General features: G+C 39.1%; 1 protein-coding gene across 4 annotated transcripts in view; it reads left to right on the top strand.

The window, feature by feature from the left end:
- The window catches only part of COBL (cordon-bleu WH2 repeat protein), a 270,372-nt gene that overhangs the window by 155,567 nt on the left and 87,208 nt on the right, over positions 1–27,597 (top strand). For all 4 annotated transcript variants that reach the window (XM_032776585.2, XM_032776584.2, XM_032776586.2 and 1 more), the window contains one exon: positions 24,227–24,356. In XM_032776585.2, coding sequence (XP_032632476.1) covers positions 24,227–24,356 — 130 coding nt within the window. The remainder of the gene's footprint in view (positions 1–24,226; positions 24,357–27,597) is intronic.

The following is a 27,597-nucleotide window of genomic DNA, read 5'->3' as shown; positions in this document are numbered from 1 at the left end:
ACTGTAGGACTTGTTGGAGCTCTCAGAGAATCGATATTTTAATTAAAAGTCCAGGGCTGTTGAAACTTTAACCAAAAAACCCTTTCTCCAAAATGTTCATTAGTCATTGAAATTGTCATTAACATCTAACAGAAAAAATCTTACTCTTAGAAAAATAAATAAATTAAAGTGCTACTGTACTCTTATTGACAGGCTGAGGACTGGGGTTCAACCAAAACATGACACTTTTGGCAGCACTGTAACTTTGCTGAGGAATTTATTCTAATACTTATTCTTTGAGTGCCATCTAGTCACCAACACTATTACCTGTATCACCTTGAATTTTCTTGGCAATCTCCCCAGTGGTCGTAGTTGTAACCCTGCTTTAAAGTGGTTTTTGGTAATAGGGATATATTTTTAGGAGTTGAATGCTTATAAGGTCCATCCCTAGGGCCCAAAGACACATCACCTTTTTGAGCTCCTCGGCAGGCAGGAAGAACACAGCCAAGCCACCCTGTTACAGGATACACCATTCTGTTCTCAATCTACTTTCTGCCACTAGGCTCCTGGGCACTAGCCTCATGGGTATGTCTACAGTGCAACTGGGAGAGTGTGCCTCCCAGCCCAGGTAGACAGACATGTGCTAGCTTGGCTTGAGCTGGCATTAAGATTAGCAATGTGAATGCTGCGGCACCAGCAGGGACTCAGAGTAGCCGCTTGCACCCAGGCCCGCAGTATATTCCAGAATTGCCCATAACGGAGATTCCCCACATTCAACCTGTCATTCCTAGTTCGACGTTTGCACTACCTTTTCTGCTTGTTTTCTCAGGGAGGGAGTTTGGTCTCTTGTCACAAGTCCTTGTGGGGCATGCAGCAAGGTTGCAGATGGGGTAGGGCTGTTGCACTCCTCTACAAGTCTGAGTTGGGGCTGTTAGGAGCAAGTAAAGTGAAGCACACAGTGGTAGTAAGTTTCAAGCCCCCCATTCTCCTTTCTGACTGCAAGTTAGGATTCAAATAGGGTCTAATGCTGTTGGAGAATGCTACAGAGGCCCTTATCCACACATTCCTCTCATAGGATCTGAACCCACACCCACTGGCACTATTCAGCGGCACCATTCCCACTGACTTCACTGGAGCGACCCATTAGTTCTTTGTTTCACCAAGCCAGAGCAGCTTGGCAGCCATGCAGCAAGACTTTCATTAATGCAGTATCAGGAACCTTTGCATTCCTAGTCCTGCTTATCAGGGATTTTTTTGGTTTTTGTCTTCTGCTCAAAGCATGAAACTGCACACTTGCACTCTGAAGCTCTGTATTAAGTGTAAATGGTCCTTTAAGGAATAACTGTATCCCCAATGTGAATTTTTACACCAAACAATTTTAAGCAACTTGCTTGATAGGTGTGCAGCTGTAAATTGCCTGGCACTAGACCTGCATTATTGAGGACAAGTTGAACTTATACAGTGCAGATCTAATTGCTGGTGCTTAGCAAATAAGAATGATGTTTCTAACCTGTCAGAATACATTGGGGCAAATTCATCCCTGGTGAAACTCCACTGGCTTCAATGGAGTTATACTAGAGATGAGTTTAGACTGAATTAAACCGGTTCTGTGAGAGTGTTGGACAGTGGTTTGTTCTAGAAAATCTAAATGACTAGATGATAAATGATTCTGAAGCTGAAAATTGTAATATAAACTCAAAACTGTAACTATCTAGGGTTTTTCAAATGTTGCTACTAGTAATCTTATGCTATAAAAGCCAGTCTTTTCCTCATCAGCCAATAAATTGTAGGAAGAAATAAATCAACTAAATTTTGCAACAGTAACCAATCATAAATCTGAAAGTTTTATCTGCCTAATATTTCTGCTGGATTTGTACCGGACTATAATGACCCCATTACTTAATCCATTATCAAAATGTACTAGAACTCATTTGTAGAAAATAATAGCATGAAGTAAAGGAGGACTGAAGTCCTTACAATGACGTCTTTTGGGCGTTCTCCTAAGGTAATGGCTATGGAATTAGAACACAGAATAATTCATTGCTAATTTAAAACTTATTTGTTCCTCTCTCCTTAAAGAGCTTTAAATATACCATTCAGATAGCCGAACAAGACGTAACCAAAGATACAAGCTTGTTCTATTCATGTCTGAGAAGTTAATGTTTATGTGGTAAATATGAAATCAACTGATAGTACTTAACATTTGCTACACACTCATAAAGCATAATTTAACTAGACAACTACACAGTGATTCTGCTAATGATGCAAGCACCAAATTAAAATAAAAGGGAGAAAAATGCCATGGCAGCTAAAAGACATGTAATGCCCTTCTGAGAGTGGTCACATTTAGATTGGGAAACGTACAGAGGGTTGACAGTACTGTTAGCAGAGGGAATGATTTGGCCCAATTTTTTAAAAAAGAAAAAAATTATCCTTAACTATAATGAATTCTGGGCCTTTACATGCGTATTCAATCATAAGCTAAAATGTATAAGCTCTTTAAAATAAAAGTTATCAAAGGCTACTAGCATAATTATTTATATTAAATCTCTCTAGTGCTTGTGAATATATTTTCTTAACATCTTCTAAGAGTGTCAGTTAAGTACATATTCCACTTGAATAGTACATATGACATAATTCTCTTCTTTATAAATCTAAAGAGTTTCCACAGTGTGAATCCAAATTTCCACCCATCCTTTCCTTATCTCCTGCTGTTCAACCTGAGGTTGTTGCAGAGTAATTTGCTAGCAGCGAGTGTCCAATTTATAAAAGCAAAATTGCAGAAAGTGTTCTAATAATATTTTCCATTTTATTCAGGCAGCTTCCTTGTCTAGTAACTTTTGTGTCACCTTTTTTGGTCTCGTTTGTCCCATAGTTTTAAATAGGTTAAAATGTCCCAATATGATGAGCCAATTAAAGAATCCCAACTTCCTTAGTCCCAAGGCAATTAAGGGTCATTGATTTGCTTCTGAAATTTGGCAAGGGTGAATGAGGATGTTATTGTGAGAGTTCAAGTGAAGATTTAGGGCTAGATTATGGCCCAAGCTGTATTGCTGAATAGACGTGCAGTAGGGAGCAAAACTTCCTCTGCACTGGCCCTGTGTGTGGATCAGTCTTGCAACCCTGTCTCAATCCAAACTCCCATTGAGTATATTGGGAAATGTACACTACTACTTACCTTTTGAACACTCCCTTCAAAATGATTGATTATTTAAACTGTGTTCCACTTTTTAGCTTTAGATTTTAAAAAAGCCATTGGACATTTATGATAAAAACTGAAAGAAAGAGAGTCCTTCGTCCCTGTGGGTTTTTATAGCATTTTACTATACAAATGTTTGTTTTTGAAATTAAGAGTTTAGTGCAATTTGCCAAATATGTCCCAAAAAAAATTTACCTACCCATTCGAGAAAAACATGGGCAATGTCAGCTGAATTCAGTGGTGGCTTAGGTTGCACAGCAGGTATAAATTAGGGCTAGATTGTGCAAAGTGCTGTGTGCCCTGCCCTCATCTCACATTAAGTTGATGAGCATTGAAGGCCCTGCAAGATCCCTCAGGCGGCAGCTTTCCTATTGGCTTCTGCAAGCTTGGTTATGTACCGCTGCTACCCGGTCAATCATATAGTTCTAGCACACCAATCCACTCAGTCCTGGAATGTGATGGGAGCTCTCAACTCCCAGTGAAGTCTGTGGAAGTTGGGGGATTGCAATATATCACAGAAACACATGTAGTTTTAATTTACATACAAAGACTATGTCCTAATTAATAGAGCACTGGATTGAGGCTCAGGATATCTGGTTCCGCTTGCCTACTGGGTGACCTTGGGCAAGTAATTTCACTTCCCTGTGCCTCAGTTTTCACATTATGTAAAATGGGGATAATAATAGTGACCTCTTTTGTTGAGTGCTTTGAGATGAAAAGTGCTATGTAAGATGTAGTTACTGTCATTTTATTATTTTCATGCCTTTAGTGCAGAATTCACCCCATGCCATCAAAAAACATGTGTGAATACAGGATCTGTTCAGAGTGAGCTTGGAAAGGAAGGACTCTGATTTGAAATAGGAGTTAATAAAACAGCACTTTTATTTATTTACTAGAAAACATACAGATTGGACGCTTAGAATTCAAATTATTTGTACGAAGTCTCTTTGGGAAAGCATTCCCCCCAACATCGACAGCATTCCTAGTCTTTTGCAATTTTGAAATTGCTTCTGGCTGAGAGTTCATAGAGCAACTACCAACTGTTTCAAAACAAACTATGCTACCTGTCTTGGGAATAATACCATAATTTACCATCTGGTGATATCATGATAGAATCACTTGACCTCCACATGTGGTCTCAGTCAAGTACTTCCTTGAAAGCTGGCAAGACAGTCAGCACCCGAACATACTGTTCTGTGCAAGCCTGCAATTTGGCAAAGTTGCAGCATTTAGTAAATAAAGTAAACTTCATCTGGTTCACCAATCACACAGACAAATGGCATATGCTGACGTCATGTTCAGCTTAAACTCTCATTAGAAAGAAAATGTGTCAAATAATTATTAATCTCTGTTGGGCAAAGTATTTGTGGACATTAGACAGAACAACTATAAAATAATGTTAAGCAGTGAAAGCTCTTAAGCAGTGGCAACCAGTAAATGGGGGGGAAATGATTATGTCCTTGCTCTGTTTTATAGAATATAAGCTTATTTCTATAAGAAACCCCATTTTCTCTCTAATTTTCATCCTTAACTCCACTGATGTAAATATTTTGATTTTTAAAAGGAAAGAAAATTCCAAAGAGTGGCTTTCTGGAAGACTAAACTAGATAGGGGCATGCTTGTAATTTAAACACTGGTAAGTAAGCAAGAAAAACATACCAAAATGAATGCAGTCCAATAGTCAGAGTTCTCAAGCTGGTTAGAACTCTGAATTGCTTCTCATTTAAATGAATCCACATTCTTTTCCTCAGGCTCTTTGGGTGGTTACAGCATTAGTCTTTCACCTCTGTAAAGATTGCTTCGTTTAGGTTACAGGAGAAAATAAGCTGGTCTCATCCTAGTTGCAATTGGTGCCTACCATTCAAAGACATTGCAGCTTGCCAAAGAAACTCTGTACAATTATGCGTAAGAATACACTGCTAGAAGTCTAAGACATGCCCAGGACCAGAATAGCAATAGTAGGATACACTAGCAAAGCTGTGTGGGAAAGTGTCATTTTAGAAAAGGCTATCTATCCTTACGCTACTGGTATGCACTGTACACTAGAGACTTACAGGACCATATTTTGTAATAAGTCACAACTTTCTGATTGGATCTTATTGTGGTCTGTTACCCCTTTCTTCTTTTCCAAAGACCTTGTAACTAGAGACTTGTTGCTTTCCTTCATTTTGTACTAGGGGAAGGAAGCTATGTTATGGGAAGAGGGAATAATGGAAGGAGGTGGTTTAGCTTCATTGCAGGCTCGTTCTCGGTTCCAAGCCAGCTCCTTCATAAACATTCTATGCAGCCGTGGCTCACCGGACTGGGAAGGGAAGTTTCAGGGGCAGGGTGTGATAGAGCTGGTGTGGGGCCAGACCTGCTCTCCTTCAAACCTGGCAGACTTCTGAGAAGAATCTCATCTGGGTCACAGTGTTGTTTCAAGCAATAGTAACTCATTTTGTCTTCCTTCCCAGTGGGAGAGGAGGGGCTGAAGGAGGCATGGATAGCGTAGCACCAGGGTTCCCTGGGAAGGGCAGGAACTGAGGAGCACCAGGAAGGGGCTATTCCCTGCACGACTGCCCCAAGCTTCACAGGATTGCTGCCTGGTTTCCTCCCTAGAACTTAGGATTTATAGGCCATACTCCTTTTCTCCAGCACAAGATTGAAAACATTCTTCCCCAGAGGATGAACAAGAGAGAAAACTATATGAGATGAATCTCCTGGATTTTCCAGGCGGCTTTCCCCTTTTTTGGGTTCTTCTGTGGAAGGGTAGGGATAGTCCTTCCTATGGAGAATGGAATATGCCAAATTAACTTCTTTCCCCCAACAATTTCCTGTTCTTTTTTTTAAAAAAAGTCATAATCCAAAATCTAACACTAAAAAGGCAATGTAACCCTTATGCCCATAGCTTCCACTCTTGCCTTACACATCTACCCAATAGCATTATATGCCTAGATCAAGCCAATGCAATTAGTCCCTACTAAATTCATTCATAATTTATTAGAAGAAAAAATAAGTCACAGTACTTGTCTGATCACAGAATCAAAGTTGTTTCGTTTAAAAAAACATTTTTTGTTTTCCAAATTATTGTCCACACAAACTAATCAAATGACTGCAAATGTAAAATGCACAACTAAAAAATGTTATAGATTGTTTTGAGGGTTTTTTGTAATAATCAGTCTCCTCCCCCACACCTGATCTAAGATATTATAGGAAGAAGAGTGCACCATAGTAGCAAATCCAATTGCTTTTTTCAAGAGATGATCTGTGAGCGTTTGGGGTTTCTTCCTCTTTCTAAATGAAGGCAGTAACGAAGAGGATTACATCGTATTCAGAGAAACAGAGGAAATTCAGTTCTCTTGCCAAAACAAACATCCGTGAACTTGTGTAGTTTATACATTTCTGTGCATGTGAAAATGTTTGGTGTTGTAGAGTGACTTCCTTGAGTGGAAATAATAATACCAAAGCTAATAATGAGATTTTTCAGAGGGAGGAAACGGCAGCTATTTTAGTAATTTAACATCTCAGATTTGTTTGTGGATAGCTTCCTGTCTGACACATTCAGCTGAACAACTTAATGTTTGAAGATGATTAGACATATTAATTTTAACTGCGTCTGACCATGACATTGGGTGAGTTCCTTAAAAACAAATGGAAAAATGAGCTTGCTCCTTCACCCTCAGTTGGCTTTCTTATGTCGTTGCGATAAACAATTATTTGTTTATAGTCTCTGTTAATTTCAGTAACTAAGGCCATCTATGACTTTTGTCATCTCAATTTTTATCAAATTATCAAGGTAGCTTAACGATTGTTTTATCCTTTTAGTCAGTCTGTATAATACTAAGCTCCACTTCTGTTACTGTAGCTAATTGAGAGATTGATGTAACAACATCTGTATTGGCTTCACTTTATATTTGGTATTTCAGGTAACTTGCAAGATGCATTTCAGTGTGAGAGGAGAGAGAGAGTATGGTTTAGATTTTCAATAAAATAGCCAAATTCTAAAATATTTTGTGAATTGTATTTAAAATAATATTAAATAAGAGTGAAATTTTAAAAACAGTGTAATGGGAGTAGGTGTTTTAATCCCTTTAAATTTTAATAAGATTTGAGCCTAACTGCTTACGTGTCCATGGCATCTGAACAGCTAACCATGTTTAATGGATTTATACTCATGACACTTCTGTCTGGGGGAGAAGAATTATCCCCATTTTAGATATGGGGAACTGAGGAACATAGAACCTAATTGCTATACCCAAGCTCAATCAGGAAGTCTGTGCCGTAGCAAGGAGTTAGTCTGGATCTGTGCACCAATTCTAGTGTCCCAGCTCTGCCCCCAGCAGCTTGGCTCCAGTGGAGCTGTGCTACCAGTGCCTCCTCTGGCCACAGCCAAAGTTTGCCAACCCCTGATATATTTTAAAAGCTGTTATCACAAGAAACACTCAAAAGTTTTGCTAGAATTATTTTAATGTCATCTAATGAAAAACCTGTTGTTATAATTATAACTGAACAAATATGTATTCACCTTCAAAATTACAGTCAATATTTAAAATCAACACATGGATATTTAAAACAAGTAACTTAGAAGAATATGAGACTTTAAAAAGTCTTAAAATCCTTCAAAGTTTGAATCTGGCTCTGATTCACCAAACAGTTCATTAAACTTGGCTTCAGTCACAGATGCACCTGCATTGTCATCGTAGATGTCAGCAGTGTCATCTTCAGAGTCAGATTCCTTCTCATCATCAGTCTCTGTTGTGTCATCATCAAATATGGCATCATCTTCTGACCCGTCGAGTGCATTGCTGATACAGCATTTCCTGAATGATTTTTCTACCATTTCCGAGGGAATGGACACCCACACGTCCTTGATCCACTGGGCAGACAGATTGATTTCGGGCTTCATAAGATTCCCACTTTTTGTCAACTTCGCCATGCCTGAGCACATCCATTCAGACCACATTTTGCATAGCGTGTCTTTAAAGGATTTGTTCAGGCAGACATCAAGCAGTTGTAGAACTGAAGTTAAGCCTCCAGGTATTACAGCCAAAGTAATTTTCATATTTTTGGCCACATTTTTCACCTCATCTGTCTTGTGTGCCCTGAACGTGACCCAAACGAGCAGAGCAGGTTTCTTGAAAAGTGCTCCTGGTCTCTTATTCCACACTTTTTCCAGCCGTTCAATAGTCCCACTTTCATCCATCCATCCATCCCTTTTCGTGTGCACGTACGATGACACCAGCAGGAAATTTCATATTTTTAGGAAAGGTTTTTCTTTGAAAAATAACAACAGGGGGGAGCATTGATCCATTTGCTAAACATGATAAAACCACTGTAAAATGGATTTTTTCATGGCCAGTGATTTTAATTAAAACTGTTGTTTTTTTTTGTCCAACACCGCTTACCATTCTGTTGCTCGGGAGATCGAATGTCATTGGTGTTTCGTCCATATTTCCTATTTGTGACAGTTCAAATGCATATTCCTTTTGATATTTTATAATAAACCTTTGGAAAGATTCAGTTTTTTCTTCCAGATCTCTAGGCAGCTTTGTTCGCTGATGAAGACAGAGACCATGACGGTTCGTGAAGCGAGTACACCAACCTGCTGATGCAACAAACACTGATGACTTTACTGACTTGTATTTGTCGTCTTTCGACGTTTGCAGAGCATGCAGATGAATTCCAGTCCTAGTGACAATGTACCCATTTTGTTGACATTCAACAACACAATTATTGAGATCTTTCTCTAGCTCAGGAAATGAAGTGCACCTCGTTGGACATTTTTTCTTGCTTCTTGGCATGTCTTTTAATGTTGTTTTATTTTTTCTCCATTCTCTTACTTGCTTCTCATTGACACAGAATTCACGAACAGCAGCACAATTATTGTTTGCTTCTTTATATTCAACAACTTGAAGTTTGAATGCTGCATGATAAGAAGACCTTTTTCTTTTGATTTCACCATTCATTTTAAATACTAGTATGAAAATAGATTATTATTATTATTATTATTATAGTTATAGATTTTGTAGGATTTTATATTGGAATGTTACCTGCTTTATCACTGTCAAATTATTATTGTTCTTTGTTTGTTTCAAAGCAGCCCTGTAGATTGGCATGTCTGTAGGGATAACAGGCTATTTCAGTTTTATTAGAGATTCTATTGATTCTGCACGTTAGATTTTCATATTGGCTCGAGACTTATGAGGTCCATTTCAAGCCAATCTAGTCCACCTAACAAAGCCTTTGCAACTTTAAAAGGCTGCAGTATTGACATCAATAAATGGGTCAGCAAACTTTGGTTCCCAGCCTGTCAGGGTAAGCTACTGGTGGGATGTTTTTTTTGCCTAGAGCGTCTGCAAGCATGGAGCCCCTCAGCTCTCTGTGACTGCAGTTCGCCATTCGCAGCCAGTGGGAGCTGCAGGAAACAGTGCGCCACTTCCCACAGCTCCCATTGTCTGGGAACAGCGAACTGAGGCTACAGGAGCTGAGGGGCTCCATGCTTGCAGACACTCCAGGTAAACAAAATCACAATGTATTAGATATTCAATTCAGTGATTCCATAGAGTTTAAAATGATAAGATTTTGGTGTACACTCATTTATAAGCCGATCCCCACTCGTTGATGTGTCACATTTTTACCAAAAATATTCAGCTTATGAACAAGTATATACGGTAGTTATCAGTGGTTCACAGTCATGCTGGAAGGGCATAACGAGTGGGGTCCTGCAGGGATCAGTTCTGCATCTAGTTCTGTTCAATATCTTCATCAATGATTTAGATAATGGCATAGAGAGTACACTTATAAAGTTTATGGATGATACCAAGCTGGGAGGGGTTACAAGTGCTTTGGAGGATAGGATTAAAATTCAAAATGACCTGGACAAACTGGAGAAATGGTCTGAAGTAAATTGGATGAAATTCAATAAGAACAAATGTAAAGTACTTGACTTAGGAAGGAACAATCAGTTGCACAGATACAAAATGGGAAGTGACTGCCTAGGAAGTAGCACTGTGGAAAGGGATCCAGGGGTCATAGTGGATCACAAGCTAAATATAAGACAACAGTGTAACGCTGTTTCCAAAAAAGCAAACACCATTCTGAGATGTATTCGCAGGAGTATTGTAAGGAACAGGGCCAGCTCCAGAGTTTTTGCCGCCCTAAGTGGCAGGAAAAAAAAAAGCCACGATCAGCGGCTGCTCCACCGTGCCGCTTTCTTCTTCGGCGGCAATTTGGCAGCAGGTCCTTCCCTCCAAGAGGGACCGAGGGACCCGCAGCCAAATTGCCGCCAAAGAGCCCAATGTGCCACCCCTTCTTCTTGGCCGCCCCAAGCACCTACTTGCTGAGCTGATGCCTGGAGCCGGCCCTGGTAAGCAAGACACAAGAAGTAATTCTTCCACTCTACTCTGTGCTGATTAGGCCTCAACTGGAGTATTGTGTCCAGTTCTGGTTGCCACATTTCAGGAAAGATGTGGACAAATTGGAGAAAGTCCAGAAAAAAGCAACAAAAATGATTAAAGGTCTAGAAAACATGACCTGTGAGGGAAGATTGAAAAAAAATGAGTTTGTTTAGTCTGGAGAAGAGAAAGACTGAGAGGGGACATGATAACCGTTTTCAAGTACATAAAAGGTTGTTACAAGGAGGAGAGAGAAAAATTGTTCTTAATCTCTGAGGATAGGACGAGAAGCAATGGTCTTAAATTGCAGCAAGGGCAGTTTAGGTTGGATATTAGGAAGAACTTCCTAACTGTCAGAGTGATTAAGCACTGGAATAAATTGCCTAGGGATGTGGTGGAATCTCCATCATTGGGGATTTTTAAGAGCAAGTTGGACAAACACTTGTCAGAGATGGTCTATAATACTTAGTCCTGCCTTGAGTGCAGGGGACTGGACTCGATGACCTCTCCAGTGCAATGATTCTTTGCATCCCAGAATTGCATTAACTCTTTTGGCCCCAGCATCTCACTGGGAGCTCATCTTCAGCTGATTATCCACTATAACTTCCAAATCTCTTCAGAGTCACTGCTTCCCAGGATAGTGTCCTTTGTTTTGTAAGTATGGCCTATAGTCTTTATTCCTAAATGTATACATTTAGCTGTATTAAAACATAAAGCATATTGTTTGCTTGCACCCAGTTTACCGAGCAATCCAGCTCTCTCTGAATCAGTGAACTGCCCTCTTCATTATTTACCACTACCCCAAATTTTGTGTCATCTGTAAATTTTATCAGTGATCATTTTGTTTTCTTCCAGGTCATTGATAAAAATGTTAAATAGCATAGGGCCAAGAACTGATCCCTGTGGGACCCCACTGGAAACATACCCAGTTCATTATAATGCTCCATTTACCCTTAAATTTTGTGACCTACCATTTAGTCAGTTTTTATTCTATTTAATGTGTGCCCTGTTAGTTTTACATTGTTCTAGTTTTTTTAATCAAAATGTGCAGTACCAAGTCAAATGCCTTATTGAAGTCTATGCATGTTACATCAACACTATTACCTTTATCTTCTAAACTTGTAATCTCATTAAAAAAATCATTTTAGTTTAACAGAATCTATTTTCCATAACAGATGTTGATTTGCATCAATTACATTATGTATGACTGGCTTGACGTGAGTAATTGGGCATGGGTGAGGTCGGCTCCATTTTGGGGATTCAGGACTAGGGAGGTAAATTAATCAGCAGACTTGAAACAGAAAGTCTGTGCTAACTAAGATAGGTAAATGTGTCAGTAAGCTAAGAGACAGAGGGTTTGGCTACACTTGCAGCTGTACAGCGCTGGGAGTTAAAGCTGTCTTTGTACAGCTATGTAGGGAAAGCACTGCAGTGTGGCCACACTGACAGCTACCAGGGCTGCAGTGTGGCCACATTTGCAGCATTTGCAGCGGTGTTGGGAGTGGTGCATTATGGGCAGCTATCCCAGCGTTCAAGTGGCTGCAAGGTGCTTTTCAAAAGAGGGGGTGAGGTGGAGTGTAACAGGAGGTGTGTGGGAGACAGAAGAGAGAGTGGATTTTTGGAGCTGACGCTGTGTCAGCTCCCTGCCTTGCAAGTTCTAAGGACTTGAAGATAAACAGCACCAACCTTCAATGATTTTAAAACTTTCAACCCCTTCCCCCACCCCTCTCTCATTCACTAAATGCAAATAGCCTTCAGACCAGATAGGCAGCTGCCTTGAAACGGACCCCCCCTGCCCCCCTCCAGGATGCTTCTCTCCTCAAGCAAACATTCCAAAGGGATCCCTCTGCCTGCCTCTGCTCGAGCAAACAGTAGCTGTGTTTGTTTTTCAGATAAGCAGCTCCGGGAGCCCCGAGTTCACAACAAAACAAAGAGAGGCATCACAACAAAACAAAGAGTGTTATCTTTACTTAAAAAGCATTATGGGAAGGTTCTGGAGGTCAGTTACAGCGTGGTAAGATTAATCACAGTTTACACTGGCACCACAGTGCTGCAAGAGCAGCGCAATAGTCGTTATTCCCCAGGTGAGGTGGAGTACAGCCAGCGCTGTAGCCAGGGAGATACAGTGCTGTATGTGCTTTGCCAGTGTGGACGGGGAGTAAGTTACAGCGCTGTAAAGCCACCACCAGCGCTGTAACTCTCAAGTGTAGCCAAGCCCAGAATGTTTATACTAGCTAAGATAAGAGGGAACACCCCATGAACTATTTACAACGGACAAAATAAGCGTGAAACATATGATGAGGTTAAAAAGTAACTTGTGTGTGGACAGTGCATGGCAAAGCATGCTGTAAAGGTGTTGGTTCCTATAAAGTAACAAAGCCAATCCCAAAACGTGTAATGCAATGTGTAGTAAATGTAATGTAATGTTTAAATATGTCTATAAAAAAGTTTGCTGTGTAAATGTAGATGTGTGGTTTCCACCCCCTACACTTGAGTTTGATCAAGTGAGTTCTTGGGAAGCCAAGTAAAACAGAATCCCAATACATTACCATCCTTTATTTTTTATTAACTGAGTCCCATATTAACTGCTCCATCATCTTGCCCAGGATTGATGTCAGGCTGACAGTCATATAATTACATGGGTCATCCCATTTACCCTTTTAAAAAATTGGCACAACATGAGCTTTCTTCTAATCTTCTAGAACCTCCCTAGTGTTCCAAGAGTTATTGAAAATCAGTATGAAGGTCCAGTCAGCTTCTTGGCCAGCTCTTTTAAAACTCTTGGATGCAAGTTATCTGGACCTGCTATTTAAAAATTTCTGATTTTAGTAGCTTCTATTTAATATCCTCCAAAGTAACTAGTTGAATGAAAAGACTGTTATCACCATATAATGAGACTACATAATTTTTTCCACAAATACAGAATGGAAATAGTTACTGAACACTTCTGCCTGTTTTACATTAGTATTGATTATTCTATCATTTCCATACTATTTACAGGATTATTGTATTCCAAATATGTTTTTAAAAATGCCTTATCTCTGCTGGGCATAAACTTCTCCTTGTGTACCTTTTGCTTCCTGTATCAATTTTCTACAATTCCTAACTTCTGACTTATATTCATTACTGTCAACATCCCTTTTCTTCCATTTATTATATCTTATGTTTCTATTTTTTATAGTTGCCTTCTCTTCCTCTATAAATCAAATCAGTTTAACAACTAGCATAGCGTTCTCCTTCGGTTGTGGCATTTTGGGCATCTAGTAGGTGTTCTTAAATGATTCCCAATTATCATTCACATTTTTCTGATTATATTCTTCCACTACTCAGATTTGGCTCATAATTATTGTCAGTTTTGTGAAATTGGCCCTATTGAAGCACCGAGAGAGAGAGAGAGAGAGTGTGTGTGTGTGTGTGTATTTTTATATATATAACTAAAAATTAATGGTAGCATAGGTACATGAAATCATGATAGGATCACATTTATAATGTGCAAGCAAAATAAAGTCCAAACCACACACATACGCACACCCCATCTGGTTTGGACTTTATTCTGCTTGCACATTATAAATGTGATCCTGTCATGATTACATGTACCTAAGCTACCATTAATGTTTAGTTATGTGATCCATTCCTCCTTTTTCTGTTAGGACAAGGTCTAATACAGAATTCCCTCATGTCAGTTGCAATGCTTTCTGAGTTAGGAAATCGTTATCTATGATGTTTAGAAATTCCAAGGATGTTTTAGTACTGGCAGCATGAGACTTTCAGCATATGTCACTCTCATTGAAGTCCCTCGTGATTACACAGGGTTTTTTTCACCCTACACATTATAGATAGGTGAATAAGGAGGCAGTTGTTCTGTTCTCTATTGTGATTTTGTGCTCTGTAGCAGACACCAGATAATATCTCATCTTGTGCTTCATCTGTTAGGACATTGATCCATAAGCATTCAAGACCATTTTCTTCCCAGTTATCAGTGACTCAGAACCAGATAATGCCATTTTTGACATAGATTTCTATTTCATGCCACTTTTGCCTACTCAGTCCTTTTTAAATACGTTATAACCATTGATATTTTAACAATCCAGTTGTGCAAATCATCCTACCAGGTTTCAGTAATACCAACTAGATTGAATTTATGCTTATAAATGAGCAATTCAAATTTTTCTTATTTGTTACCTAGGCTCCTAGCATTAGTGTGTAGGCAATTAAATAATTTTTTTCTTCATGTCTTATGCTTCCTTGATTTTGTTCTCAAAATGTCTTAATTTTGTGCTGAGTGCTCAGTCTTCCCTCTTTTTATCCTCCCATTGTGCTATTAGTTTAACTCTCTCCTCACTACTGTAGCCAGCCTGTCCCTGAGGATATTGGTCCCCCATCCACTGAGCTGGAGGCTGTATAAACTATATATGCCCCTCTCCTCATAGAAGGTGGACTGATGTTCCAGAAAAACAAAGCCATCCACCCCACACCACTTACTTAGCCAGTGGTTCACTTCCAGAATATTCTGCCTTTTTTCTTCCTTCACTCCTGGGACAAGAAGGATCTCAGCACACTTTCAAATTCCCTGAAGTCATCTATTGTCTGCAAGATATCCCATGGCACAATGTCATTAATGCTGATATGACCTATCACCAGTGGATCCTTGCCCATTGACTTCAGAAGCCTATCCAGACTTAGAGGATGTTCTTAGAATGTTCTTTCAAGTATCTGTCTTCTTTGGATGGCTGGAGAAGTCTTCGCAGGCAAGTCTGATTTTCTTGCGTGTTGGTTCAAGATGTCATCCACATGCGAGTCTCCCATCCTGTAAATAAGGCCTGTATTTTTTGTTCTGAGATGTATACATTTCCATTAACTCATCTCAGTTGCTTGGACCTGGTTTACCCAGAGATCCAGATCGCTCTATATCAGTCACCTGTCCTTTTTGTGTTTTTACCACTCCACACAGTTTTTGGGTCATTTGGAAACTGTATTGGTAATAATTTGGTGTTTTCTTCCAGGTCATTCATAAAAATTTTCAGTAGTGTAGGGCCAGCAGAATTACCAGTGCCCATTCAAAGGGACTGTACTGGCATCGATTAGAGTAGAATCCGCATTAAATCTATGGATAATTGTCCATAGTAAATTACAACTACTTTATAGTATATCCTGTTCAAAAGTCATCCTAAAACTCTTTCCTTATGCCATGTTTCTGAATATCTCAATAGAGCCACAAGGTAATGATTTTTGTTGTGTTACATTAGGTTTCAGAGAACACTACTAAAATGTCCCACCACTGAAATGATCTCCTGTAACACAGTGACCATATTTTGGGAGTTACTCAAAGAAATGGCCCCCTCAAGGATTGAACTCACAACCCTGGGTTTAGCAGGCCAATGCGCAAACCACTCTCTACCTTAATCCATGGCAACCCTCACCTGCAGCCACTTTTCTTCTGTTGCTGTCCTCTCTAGGGAGTTGTTCTCTATGGGAGCACAGCATCCCGGCTCCTTGCTCTAATGAGCTCTCCTGGGAGCTGCTCTCTTCAGACACTACCTCTCTCCCTGAGCCTGGCTGAGTCCTAGTAATCTTTTATCAAAGTCATTAGCTAAACAACTGCCAATCAATTACATAAGGATTGAGTTGCCTCCAGGTAGGGCTGAGTTGGCTCATTATCCCTTACAAGAGTCTGTCACAGATAGGCTGGCCCCTGACTCCACTTAAAAAGCCACTCCCACTGTCCCAAGTAGGTTGATAGAAATACATGCAAATAAAAGTATCAAAGTCTGGCTGGCTGAAATCAGAGAATATGGCAACTCTGTCAGGTATGGCTCAGCATAAGTAAGGGTGGCAGAATGTGGCCCATAGTCAGTACGTGATTTAGTAAAGGTGCATTCTTCTTTTTGTCCAAGTACATGAATCTGTAAAATACAAAAAATAGTTATCTATCAAACACCCGCTGGACCTTCTCCAGTACAGTGGGTAGTACACTACACAAACAATTAAAAACTGAAAAAATAACAAAGATGAGAGCAGTCAATAAAATAACAAAGAATAAAGGAGGAAACATTACAGAAAAGGGGGAAAGGAGAGGGAGTGAGAGCTGGAAGACAAGAACATCTCACCAGCGAGTGCTTGCCCTGCAAGGTCTTGGTCACACATTGACCTAAAGATGATAACTTGTATGTGTGTGTTTGGACTACAAATGGCATTCAGAAAGTTTCTAGACTGACAAAGGAAAAAGCATAATTTGCATTCAGTTATTTGTTTATTTTTCAATAAGTCCCCTTTGATATCAGTGCACTTGGTCCAGTACAGCTGCAGCTTGACTATGTCTATCTTGTAGACATCCTTGTCTTGTATGTCTAGAAACCCACAGGCTGCTGCGATCATCTCATCATCACTGAAACTCTTCCCACAATAGTCTTCCTTCAATTTAGGGAGCACGTAGAAGACTGAGGGAGCCAAATCTGGTGAATAGGCTGGACGGGAGACCCATGTCTCATCCTGAGTTACAATCCTGCTCGTGAGTTTTTTGGGTTTACTTGAAAGCATCTCAGAAGTTTCCTGGAAAAGTCAGGTTGTGCTCTGTTCTGATCAATACTCAATGTTCTGGGCACCCATCTTACTGACACTTTCTCATGCTCAACGGTTCACTGAAGATAGGTTTGGAAAGAGTCAGGTCTTTGGCCTGTGAATACGGAGTGGCTGGCATTCACCAAACCAGCATAGTGAGTGTTGGCAGGAATATTGGGGATATATTGGAAAGTGTGACGGTGAAAAATTGACAAGCACAATGGGAGTGCCTGGTCTGTAGGCAGAGCATGGGCAAAATTTAAGGGACAGAGCTAATGCTGGAGTTGAAAGCTTACTTGATGATCTTCTGACGTTTGAACTTTATGTTGTTGTTTATTCTGTGTGAAAAAGTTCACTATCCCTTTCGGGTCATATTCTATCTGGATATGTCCCTCTGTACCATATCTACATAATCTGTTCCTGTCAATTGCTAATGTCCATAATGTGCTCACTAGAATGCTATTGAATGAAACTCTCAGGTTTTAGCCAGATAGGACTCCATTCCCAACCACTTTGACACATCATTTTTTCTTGGCGTTGTTTGTAATACACTTTTAGTTTTTAATATCTAACAAAATCTCATCTCTGGGCCAAAAATGTAATTCAAGTTTTCAACTCCCACAAAATTAAAATGCCCTCACCATGTTCTTCAAATGCTTTGTCTGTAATACTGTAAATATTTTCCAAAGTAATACATGAGCCAGTGACATGAATTTAGTAGAAAATCACCTTTTGCATCTTGTGTGGTCTCACCAATAAAGGAGGCAGAAGGTGTGAAGAGTATTTGTCAGATTTAGGTCACAAAGAACTATTTTAGTTCAGTCTTACAGTAGCCCATACTCAAAGAACATTTTAAAAACATGTCCTGAAGTTAACATTGCTCTTTATTTATTTGTTGCATAACCAGAAATTCACCTGATCATCTCATCAAGCTTTCTTAAAAATGTCACAAAAGCGAAACACAAGTGCTGAGAACAGCAAAATAATCTATTGCACTCAGTAAGGGGCTCTTGTAACAAAGTTTGGATGGGAAATTACTTCAGATAATATTGTTAAAGCTTGATTTCTTTATAAAAGAAGCAGCCAGCCATAACAAATTATTTTCAAGTTCTATTGTTTTGGTATATACGATTGCAAAAAAGAAACACAATGTTCTTTGTTTTTTTTGCCATTTATGTTTAGCCTCCTAGATAGATTTACCAAGGTTGACATTAAAGAACCACTTTTAACAATTTTTATGACCCAGTCTTGAACTAGACGCTCTTTATATACGTATAGCATTGCTAGTTTTAAACAAGCTTTTCATTTTCTTTATGATATGTTTGTGAGTACATCGCACTTAGCCAACAAGATAAGAGAAGCAATATTTTTATGTAGTTGACTAAGCCTTCATTATTGAAGTGATTGGTGCATTTGATTTTTTTTTCCTTTTTCTGTAACATTCAGGTTGTTTGTGTCTCTACACATCTATCTAAGCTCAGCCCTGAAAGCAAGTATCACTGGTAAATAAGTATGCAAGCTGAAAATAAGCTGCTATCTGCAGAGGATTCTTTCCTCTTCGTAGAGTAGGAAGTAATACATCTTTGAGGAATTTGTCGCACCAAGCTAATGTCTTTCACATGTGAGTTCTTCTTCACCAAGTGCCAAAGCATTTTTATCATTTACAGAGGAAAATTCTATTATGCTACTCTCCCCTTTGGTTCTCAAGGCTTCTAGTCTTTTATCTCTCTTCCACCAGTCTGTCCAGTTTTCTCCAAAGCAATGGAAATGGCTGCTTTGCCTGCGGGAATGCAGAGTGAACATGGAAGCTGTTAGATGCCGGTAGAACATCTTGTGGAATAGATGATGATTAAAAATGATCCCAAACAGAAACCCTGCATCTAGCCACCCTGCTGAGAAAGTTTAAATCCATATCCTGCCTTCCTGGATATCTTCATATTGGCCAAGTCGAATCCTCAGATCCATACCTTACTGAATTTGGGGACTTTTCAGATTCAGATTTGAATTTCAGGTCTCAGCCCCACCTTTAATTTTTGACCCTTTTTTGTAAGATAGTATCATGAAAGATGGAGTTACAGAGATCATTTATTTTCTCTTAGCAGTGATCTAAAATGCCATAATGAATAAAGTATCAGATGGGTAGCCATGTTAGTCTGGATCTGTAAAAGCGGCAAAGAGTCCTGTGGCACCTTATAGACTAACAGACATATTGGAGCATGAGCTTTCATGGGTGAATACCCACTTTGTCGGATGCACGAATAAAGTAACTTATTTCCTTCTAAATGCCTGATTGCTGCTTAATTCCTCTACAAACACAATAGACATGGACAGGAAAATGCAACATTAGTGGTCCTCAGTCTAGCTCCTCCTTCAGCAAAACAAAAGCATACTAGAGTGGACACAGAGTTTCCCACATTCCTTTAAAGATTGGACTGTCTGTTGTATGTTAGCCCCTTCCAAACCATCAGAGATATTGGCTTATAAGGACTTTCTTTGAGATTGGCCTTTAATTGAATTTCTATCAATTGCAGTCAGTTCATGATGAAGAAGATTAGAAATGAGCTCTTTAGAGACAGGTTCTAACCTCAGTAACCCTTGTGTAAATCTGGAATAACTCCATTGATTTTCAAAAGTGACAAGTGAATTTTGCTGCCTCTGTTTTTGGATGCCCAACTTGACACCACTAAGTGCTGAGTGTCTCTATAAATCAGACCACTTTAAAGTGTCCAGCATTAGGCACCCAAAAATTGAGTCCTCAAAATGACTGGTCACTTTTGAAAATCTTGGCCTCTAATTATAGCTAACTTCACCATACCTTAAACTTTAGATAGAAGTGTATATACGCACATATATTTACTGTATGTAATATAATGGAGTTACTGGTAAATATAAGTCCCAGGCAATATATGTTTCAAATTTACCACTCTCTCTTATGGTTATGCTCTTTCTTATGGTGATACAGCTGTAACTTGAAGTCTGAACATTTGCTTTATAAAAATGAGATCGTTGGATGAAAAGTGCTAATGTGGTAAATGTACCTCAGCTGTAACTCAGTTGACATTAGTGCAAAAAGATGGTAAATTTGCTAATGTAAGTGCAAGAATTTATCTTTTAACTTATTTTATTTTTTGTTTTATCTTGATGAATTGTCGCTTTTCTGTTTTGATGATGGAAATTGCCTTGTACTGGGAGGTGCCATGCTGGATGCTTGGAATTTGAGGACTACAGAATAGCAGATGTTGAAAAAGATACAGTAGCCACTTTAGCAGTAACACCAGTTAGTTTAGGGCCTTCTTATTCCACCAAAATTACAACCTATATTTTCCAATCTAGGGTACGTTTACTGTGATGCCTCACAGCCACTCATTACAACTCTTCTAGATCCTGTGTGTTTCTATTTGTCATGAAATAGCTATTTGTCAACTGAATGCAAGTCAAGCACACTGTGCATACAGAGTATACTTTCCAAATAAAGGACCACTGCACACAGTCATGTGCTCTCACACCCACACAGTGCAATAGTTATTAACTCCATTTTTTATTTTGTTTAGAATTAAAAGGTATATATTCAGAGCTCAAAATAGCTTCATCAACTGTGAATGAATTTCTTATGAATACAGAGGAAAACTAGCCTACTGCACCTAAGTCTTCATTCAACAAATTACCTTGGTGGCAAGTAATCTGTATTTGGAACCAGTTTTAAGCTTCGGCAACAGTTTTACATTCAAATGCTGAGTTGGTAGAGCACAGACTTTTCTCTAACATATGTATACCTTTTGCTTATTTGCAATACTTGATTCTTTTAAAAGTATTATTCATTTACTTCCCAGGTGGAGAGAAATATTTGCCTCAGTTTTATTAATAATGTAAAAAGAACAGGAGTACTTGTGGCACCTTAGAGACTAACAAATTTATTTGAGCATAAGCTTTCGTGGGCTACAGCCCACTTCTTCAGATGCATAGAATGGAATGTTCCGAAGAATATGCATCCGATGAATTGAGCTGTAGCCCACGAAAGCTTATGCTCAAATAAATTTATTAGTCTCTAAGGTGCCACAAGTATTGCTGTTCTTTTTGCGGATACAGACTAACATGGCTGCCACTCTGAAACCTGTCATAAATAATGTAGTATTGGTAGACAGATCCCTTTATAAGCTAGGCCTTCACTACTTCTGTGATAACCAGTCATTGGCTGGCAGTAACGATGGAGTAGGGTGGTCTCTCACTGCCCACGTTCAGTTAGGTTGGAACCAAGGACAGGAGTTCTCTGGCTTAGGCTCTTTGGTGGTAGTGGTTTCTTTATGCAGTGGTAGCATTCCAGATGGAACTGTACAAACTCTCAGGAAAACATGGTGCTTCTCTGAAATAGTTCACAATATAAAAAGACTAAAAGAAATTGAAGGTGGGACATGGGGATAAAACTCATGTGCAAAGTGATCAGTGAGCTGACAGGCAAACTGCAAACTTCTTATTAGTTCCAAGTTTAAAATTTTTGTAAATCAGTCAATCTAGTTTATATCTAATATATCTAATTTATGTAACAATGTAGTTTATATCTAATATAGCTATATGTCTGGTATCTATTTGTTATTTTAATGTTTTGGATTTATTTGTGTGATTCATCACTTAACTGCTGCCTAGTAGGCAATTTATTACTAATTTTCTCATAAAAATGTAGCATTTAATAAATGCAAGGCTTCCAGATATTTCCTTGATGTAATTATCTATACCATCAAATTGTGATCAAAAACTCCAGCAGTGTATTTCTCAGCAGGGCTTATGGCAATCATCCAAAAACTGGGGTTGTGTTCAGAACACTAACGAAATAAAAACTCTCTTACTCCTCATTCAATAGATGTGTCTAAGCTCTGATTCATACATCATCATCAACATTGCTAATTCAGTTCTAACTGAAGAATCTTCATTTTTGCTGATGTTCCAAGCAGCCAGAGTCCAGCACCATTTTCACATTTTAGGCTGAGTTGAGGCACCAGCAGTTCGGAAAACTGGGCCCTATTCATCATTGCCCTATGGCCCTTTTAACATCTCCTGGCATGTCTTTCATTACACCCAGATGTAGAACTTGCTTTGTCAGCACCTCCTCCGCCACAGCCCCAGTCACAAACAGTGTTCCAGGAAAAACTTCTTTTTACTTTAATGTGTTGTCTTCCCCTCGCTCTCCCCTCCCTCTCTTCCCCGCCCCCCAAAAAGAGTAGGAACTAAGGCCCCAGTTCAACAAAGCACTTAACTACATGCTTAACTTTAAACATGAGCTTGGGTGCTTTGCTGAACTGGTCCCTAAGGTCTACAGGGTTTGGCTCACAGATTTTTAAATATAGTTTTTAAAAAAAACACTCTGATTCCCATTGCATAACAGCATGTGCTATTGTGCAGATCCTTCTTAACTATGCAATTTGTTACCAGTCTTCCCTGGCTTATATAAACTTTTCTTAGCATCTAGAAACCAGATTTAAATATGGTAGACAAAGAGGGAAATGCAAAATTTCTTGAACTTTAAAATTACTAGAGTATAGTTTTCCACTGCAATAAAGTTGCTAGAAGGATCAGGAAAATGATCCCTAGACAAAGTACTAATGTAGAGAATTTTTTTCCTTCTACTAATTTTCCATGCACTATTCCTGGGACTGGTCTTTCCAGACACCAAAGTTTATGTTGTTAGGAGATGTTTTCGCTAGCATTTATTTGTCTGGTTCCACCTGCATCGAGATTTCATATTTTTACCACGTGATCTTTACCATAAAGTACAGTAATGATTGATCTGACATGGAAGGATTTTGCTGGCACTGTGGAAGAAGATTGGTTTAAATTGGGTACTACTCTTTCATAGACCTTGTTAGGGACTCAGTCATGTATCCCAGATATTGTCGGGATGCACTGAATGCTTATGAAAGATGCTTTCACATGCGTTTGTTCAGCTGAAACTTTGATAGTAGCCTTTAGCATTGTGAAGATATTGTTTGCTATATTGTCATCCTCCACAATAAATATACATGTTCATTAATGCTTCTGGAAAAAAACATAACCTTTTTTTTCCGCCCCAGCATGTTTGGTAGTTTCTGCTCAGTAGAGTTTCAGGACAGGAATAGCAGCTGTATTGCAAGTGATGATGGAGGTGCATAGGCAGAGCTGCATGTATGGGAGGCTTCCACAGCTGCTGTCTATATTAAGTTTGTCTCAGCCTCATGCTATTAGTACCTCACAAACACTCTATTCACCTAAAGATTCAAAATGGAGGACATATAACAGCCTAACCTGTTTCCAATAAATTTTCAGGGTCATCAATAACATAAAGCCATGCACACACACACACAACCGTATTCCAATAAACTGCAGAAAACATTGTGCCATCCAACAACACTCTAGTCACTTGGTTTTGTTTGTTTGTTTGTTTTTTGTAAAAGGATCTAATAAGCTTTTAAGTCATGACTGACCAACTTCAGCATTTTGCCTTTATTTGAAGTCTCAGCACCTCATACAGCCAAATTTTCAAAAGCCCTCTTGAAAAGTACAACATTCCAACGTAGGCGCTTGGCCACATAACATAGGACTTGTGGGTCTGATTATTTTCCCACTTATACCAGTATAACTCCATTGGCTTCACTGGGATTGCTCCTCATTTACACTAGTTTGAGAAGAAAATCATGGAAAATGAGAGCTAATCAGGCCCTACATGAACAACGTCGAGTAGTTAGCCATAATCCAAAGGCTATAGATGCCAATAGAAAGATATCAATGAACTTTGGATTGGATATTTTATGCACACACCTTTCAGGAGCATGCATCTCAGAATATTTGGCCCATTAATTCCCAAGATCAACAAATACACAGACTTGTACACCTGCCTTTCACTTTTGCAGACTGGAACTCCTCCTACTGAGTCGCTATATCATCCCTTCTCTTCCAATCTTACCTTATAATGTCCTTTTAGTTTAGGACTGACTTTCATTACAAAGCGTCATGGCAGTATTCTGAGCTGAAGTACATTTATGTAAGAAACAAATTCTGTGACCTGCTGTGCATTACTTTTACTGATAATGCAGGAAACCTAACATTACATCCCTCACCATGTGGATTTTTTCCATTTGTTTTTTGTTAGGTTCCACAAGGGACAACACAGAATGATTTACAGAAAAAAAAGAGACGTGCCCCTCCACCACCGACTCCTCCTGTTCCTGTCATGCCAAACAGAACAGAAGAAAAGGAAGACAAGAGGAGGAGCACAGTGGGTAAGCGCTTCGCTTCTCTTCTTCCTCGAATTGAATGCATGTACTTTACGTGGCACTGCTTACTATTTGAAGATTCCCTAAAATGGCCCCTTGCATTGGAAACTATGTAATCTGGAAAAATATTTATCCTAAAGAATGAAAGTCTTGTAATTAAGTGTTTGAGGTTCACAGAGTTTTGAAAGGTGAATAATAGTGCTTGGGTGAGTAGAATGTTTTTGCATGACACTTAAACGTGCTTTGGAAATTCCCACTCTGCTTTTGCTCAACGTCTCCTCCCATTTAAGTCAGTTTCATTATTGAGTTCAATGGAAACAGAGTTAGGCCAACACTATGCCCTTCTGAAGATGCCCTCCTGGCCCATTCCCCTGCCCCAGTTGAATGGAGTTTGGACCCAAGGAGTGACTTCTATGGAGAGAGGGAGATTCTCAGCTGATGTAAATTGACATAGCACCACAAAGGTTTTTTTTTGTTTGTTTGTTTTTTGCCGTTCTTATGTTCTTACACTTCAGTTGTTATAGCTCCATTCTCTTCAATGGACCTATCATAATTTGCACCAGCTGAAGGGCTGCCCCATTGTTTTCAAAGCCATCACCCTTGCTGCTGTTGAATACATTTTTTCCATTGTCCCATGATGGTTTTATGTCAGTGGAGTATGTTCGATAAAGTTTTGTTCTTGTCTTCGGTCCTGTTTGAGATGAATCTGCATTAATAGAGTCTTTAGCTAATCAGTGCAAGAAAAGAACGGATAGGTTCTGCAATAAATTTCATACATGCCTCAAGAAAATAAAGAAAATTTATAGTTTTCAGTTTTGTGCAATATAAATCATTTATGCACACACAAATAGAAAGAGAGACTGAGAAAAAGCCCTCCAGATATTTCAGGTCACTGGGAGTTTTGTCTATGTGAGGACTGCAAGATTATTCCCTTAGATAAGAAACTGATTTCTGAAAGATATGAGTTAGTAACCCCTTGCGTTGGAACTCATTATCCAGTACATTAAGGGAATCATTTAAAATGTGCTACAGTACACTTGGTACACTCCAGGTTGCACCTTCGACCTCAGCATTTTGACATAGCACTGAAGACTGCATACATGATACCATAAATGAACACCCTGTCATGTATAATTGCTAACATTACAAATGCTTCACACTTTAGAAAGAAACCTCTTAGCTTTGTTTCAACATTTATTTTCAGTAAATGCCTCACATTTAATGCGTCAGCATTTATGTAGCAGCAGGAGTCCATTATCCTGTAACATATTTGACTCCATTGACATCTCTTATTTAAACTCTCAAAGGAGAATGCTATCGCTGTGCAATATAACACAAGCGTTTTCAGAAAATTGGCTGCCTGTTAACTATTGCGGATGTCACAGTCTGGCATTCCCAATGCCTCTCCTTGAAAACTACAAGTCATTACTGATAACATTTGGTGTTTTAACTTTATGTTAATGTTAACTTTATTTTATGTCACTGCTTGAAATGTTACAGATGAAATAAAACAGAACAGATGCACTTATTTCTATCCACAGCTATATAGATAGGTGTCTTTTGGCCAGAACCTTAGTTTTCGTAAATCGGCACAGCTCAGTTGACTTTACTGGAGCTTTGCTGATTTAAGGATATGTCACATAATAATCTCCTTTATATTTTTCATTTTCTGCTGCAGTCTTAGATTAATATAATTATAGACACATAATGTTATAATGAGGGAAGCTTGGTAAAACAGTTTCTCTTTGGGGCGCTAACTATGAAACCATAAGACAGCACAGATGTGTCAGGAAGCAAAAAGAAAAGAGCAAACAAAGCAAGACTGTATAGAGAAAAATTACTACAGAAAATAGATAGCAGCATGATGGGGCAGATTAAAATACCTCCTCTCACCCAGACCATACTAAGTGGAATGTAAAAATCATAGACAAAAACTTCTTAAACTGGCAAATGGGTCAGATCAAATATTTAACACCAAATCACTTATACTGACCCCAAAGTGCTGTGCCTAATTCTCTTAAAGCACTCAAAAATGTCACTGGAGTTCAGCGTACTTATGGACATTAAATTGTTCCATGAATCTTTATCAGCTGGATGTAGCCTATGAAAACCCTATTCAGTTAAATCTTTTCCAACCTTCTTGCTCCCACTACACTGCTGCACTAATGCATACACGACCACACTTTGAAGGCTTTGTAAGAAGAAATCTAAAGATTTATTCATCCCACAGTGCCAAAATTAAATCCTTTGGGGAGGCTTGGGTGAAGTTGGCTGATTGATAGCTCAGAGCTATTCCTAGTGGTTCACTAATTCCACTTAAGGTTTCGTTAAGCTGGAGCCTTCCCATAAACACAGAAGAAAGTTTGAGATACAGTCAGAAGGCACAGGGGCCTGCGGGATTTCAAGAGAATGTTAGTGGTAGCCGACTATGACTCCAGCACTATCACAAATGGAGAACGTGTTCTTCAGACCTATGAATTATCACGTCTCTTTGTCTTACTCCAAAAGAAGAGAGAGAGAGATCTGGCTTCTATCAAGACCAAACATCTCCAGAGTTTGCCCATAATCATTTGCAAGCAAGATATGACGCTGCTGGTATTTATTAATATGTCTAATAATGTAAAGGACACCCATTTATCCCATTTAGTATACATGATACTAAATTAAGTATGTTGTAAGGTTCGAAGCATTTCTGACGCAGGTTGGAAATTCCATCATACAAACAGCAACAAAACCAGGAGCTTCTACCCACTGTCAAAGCCAAAAAGAAAAAACTATAAAAAGAAAATGAAAGCCCAAATAGCACATCCATTCAGAAATACCAACGTTCACCATTCCCCTACCTCCTCAAAGAGTTAGGGAAATAGTTTTGCATAGTATCCTATAGGTCAACAGATATGGGGCTGTGTCAGACCAAGGGACCAAGAGACCCTGAGGGTTTTCACCTTCCTCTGCAGTGTGGGGCATGGGTCACTTGCAGGTTTAAACTAGTGTAAATGGTGGATTCTCTGTAACTTGAAGTCTTTAAATCATGATTTGAGGAGTTCAGTAACTCAGCCAGAGTTTAGGGATCTGTTACACGAGTGGATGGGTGAGGTTCTGTGGCCTGCAGTGTGCAGGATGTCAGACTAGATGATCATGATGGTTCTTTCTGACTTTAAAGTCTACGTGTCTAAAGGAGAAACAAATTTTAAAAAAACCCACCTTCAGGAAGATATTTTCTGTATAGTGTTTTTAAATTAGTGTG

This window comes from Chelonoidis abingdonii, chromosome 2, assembly GCF_003597395.2.
Source record: "Chelonoidis abingdonii isolate Lonesome George chromosome 2, CheloAbing_2.0, whole genome shotgun sequence".
Taxonomy (NCBI): domain Eukaryota; kingdom Metazoa; phylum Chordata; order Testudines; family Testudinidae; genus Chelonoidis; species Chelonoidis abingdonii.
Note: the sequence above shows the minus strand (reverse complement) of the source record. Positions and strands in the feature narration are given on the sequence as shown.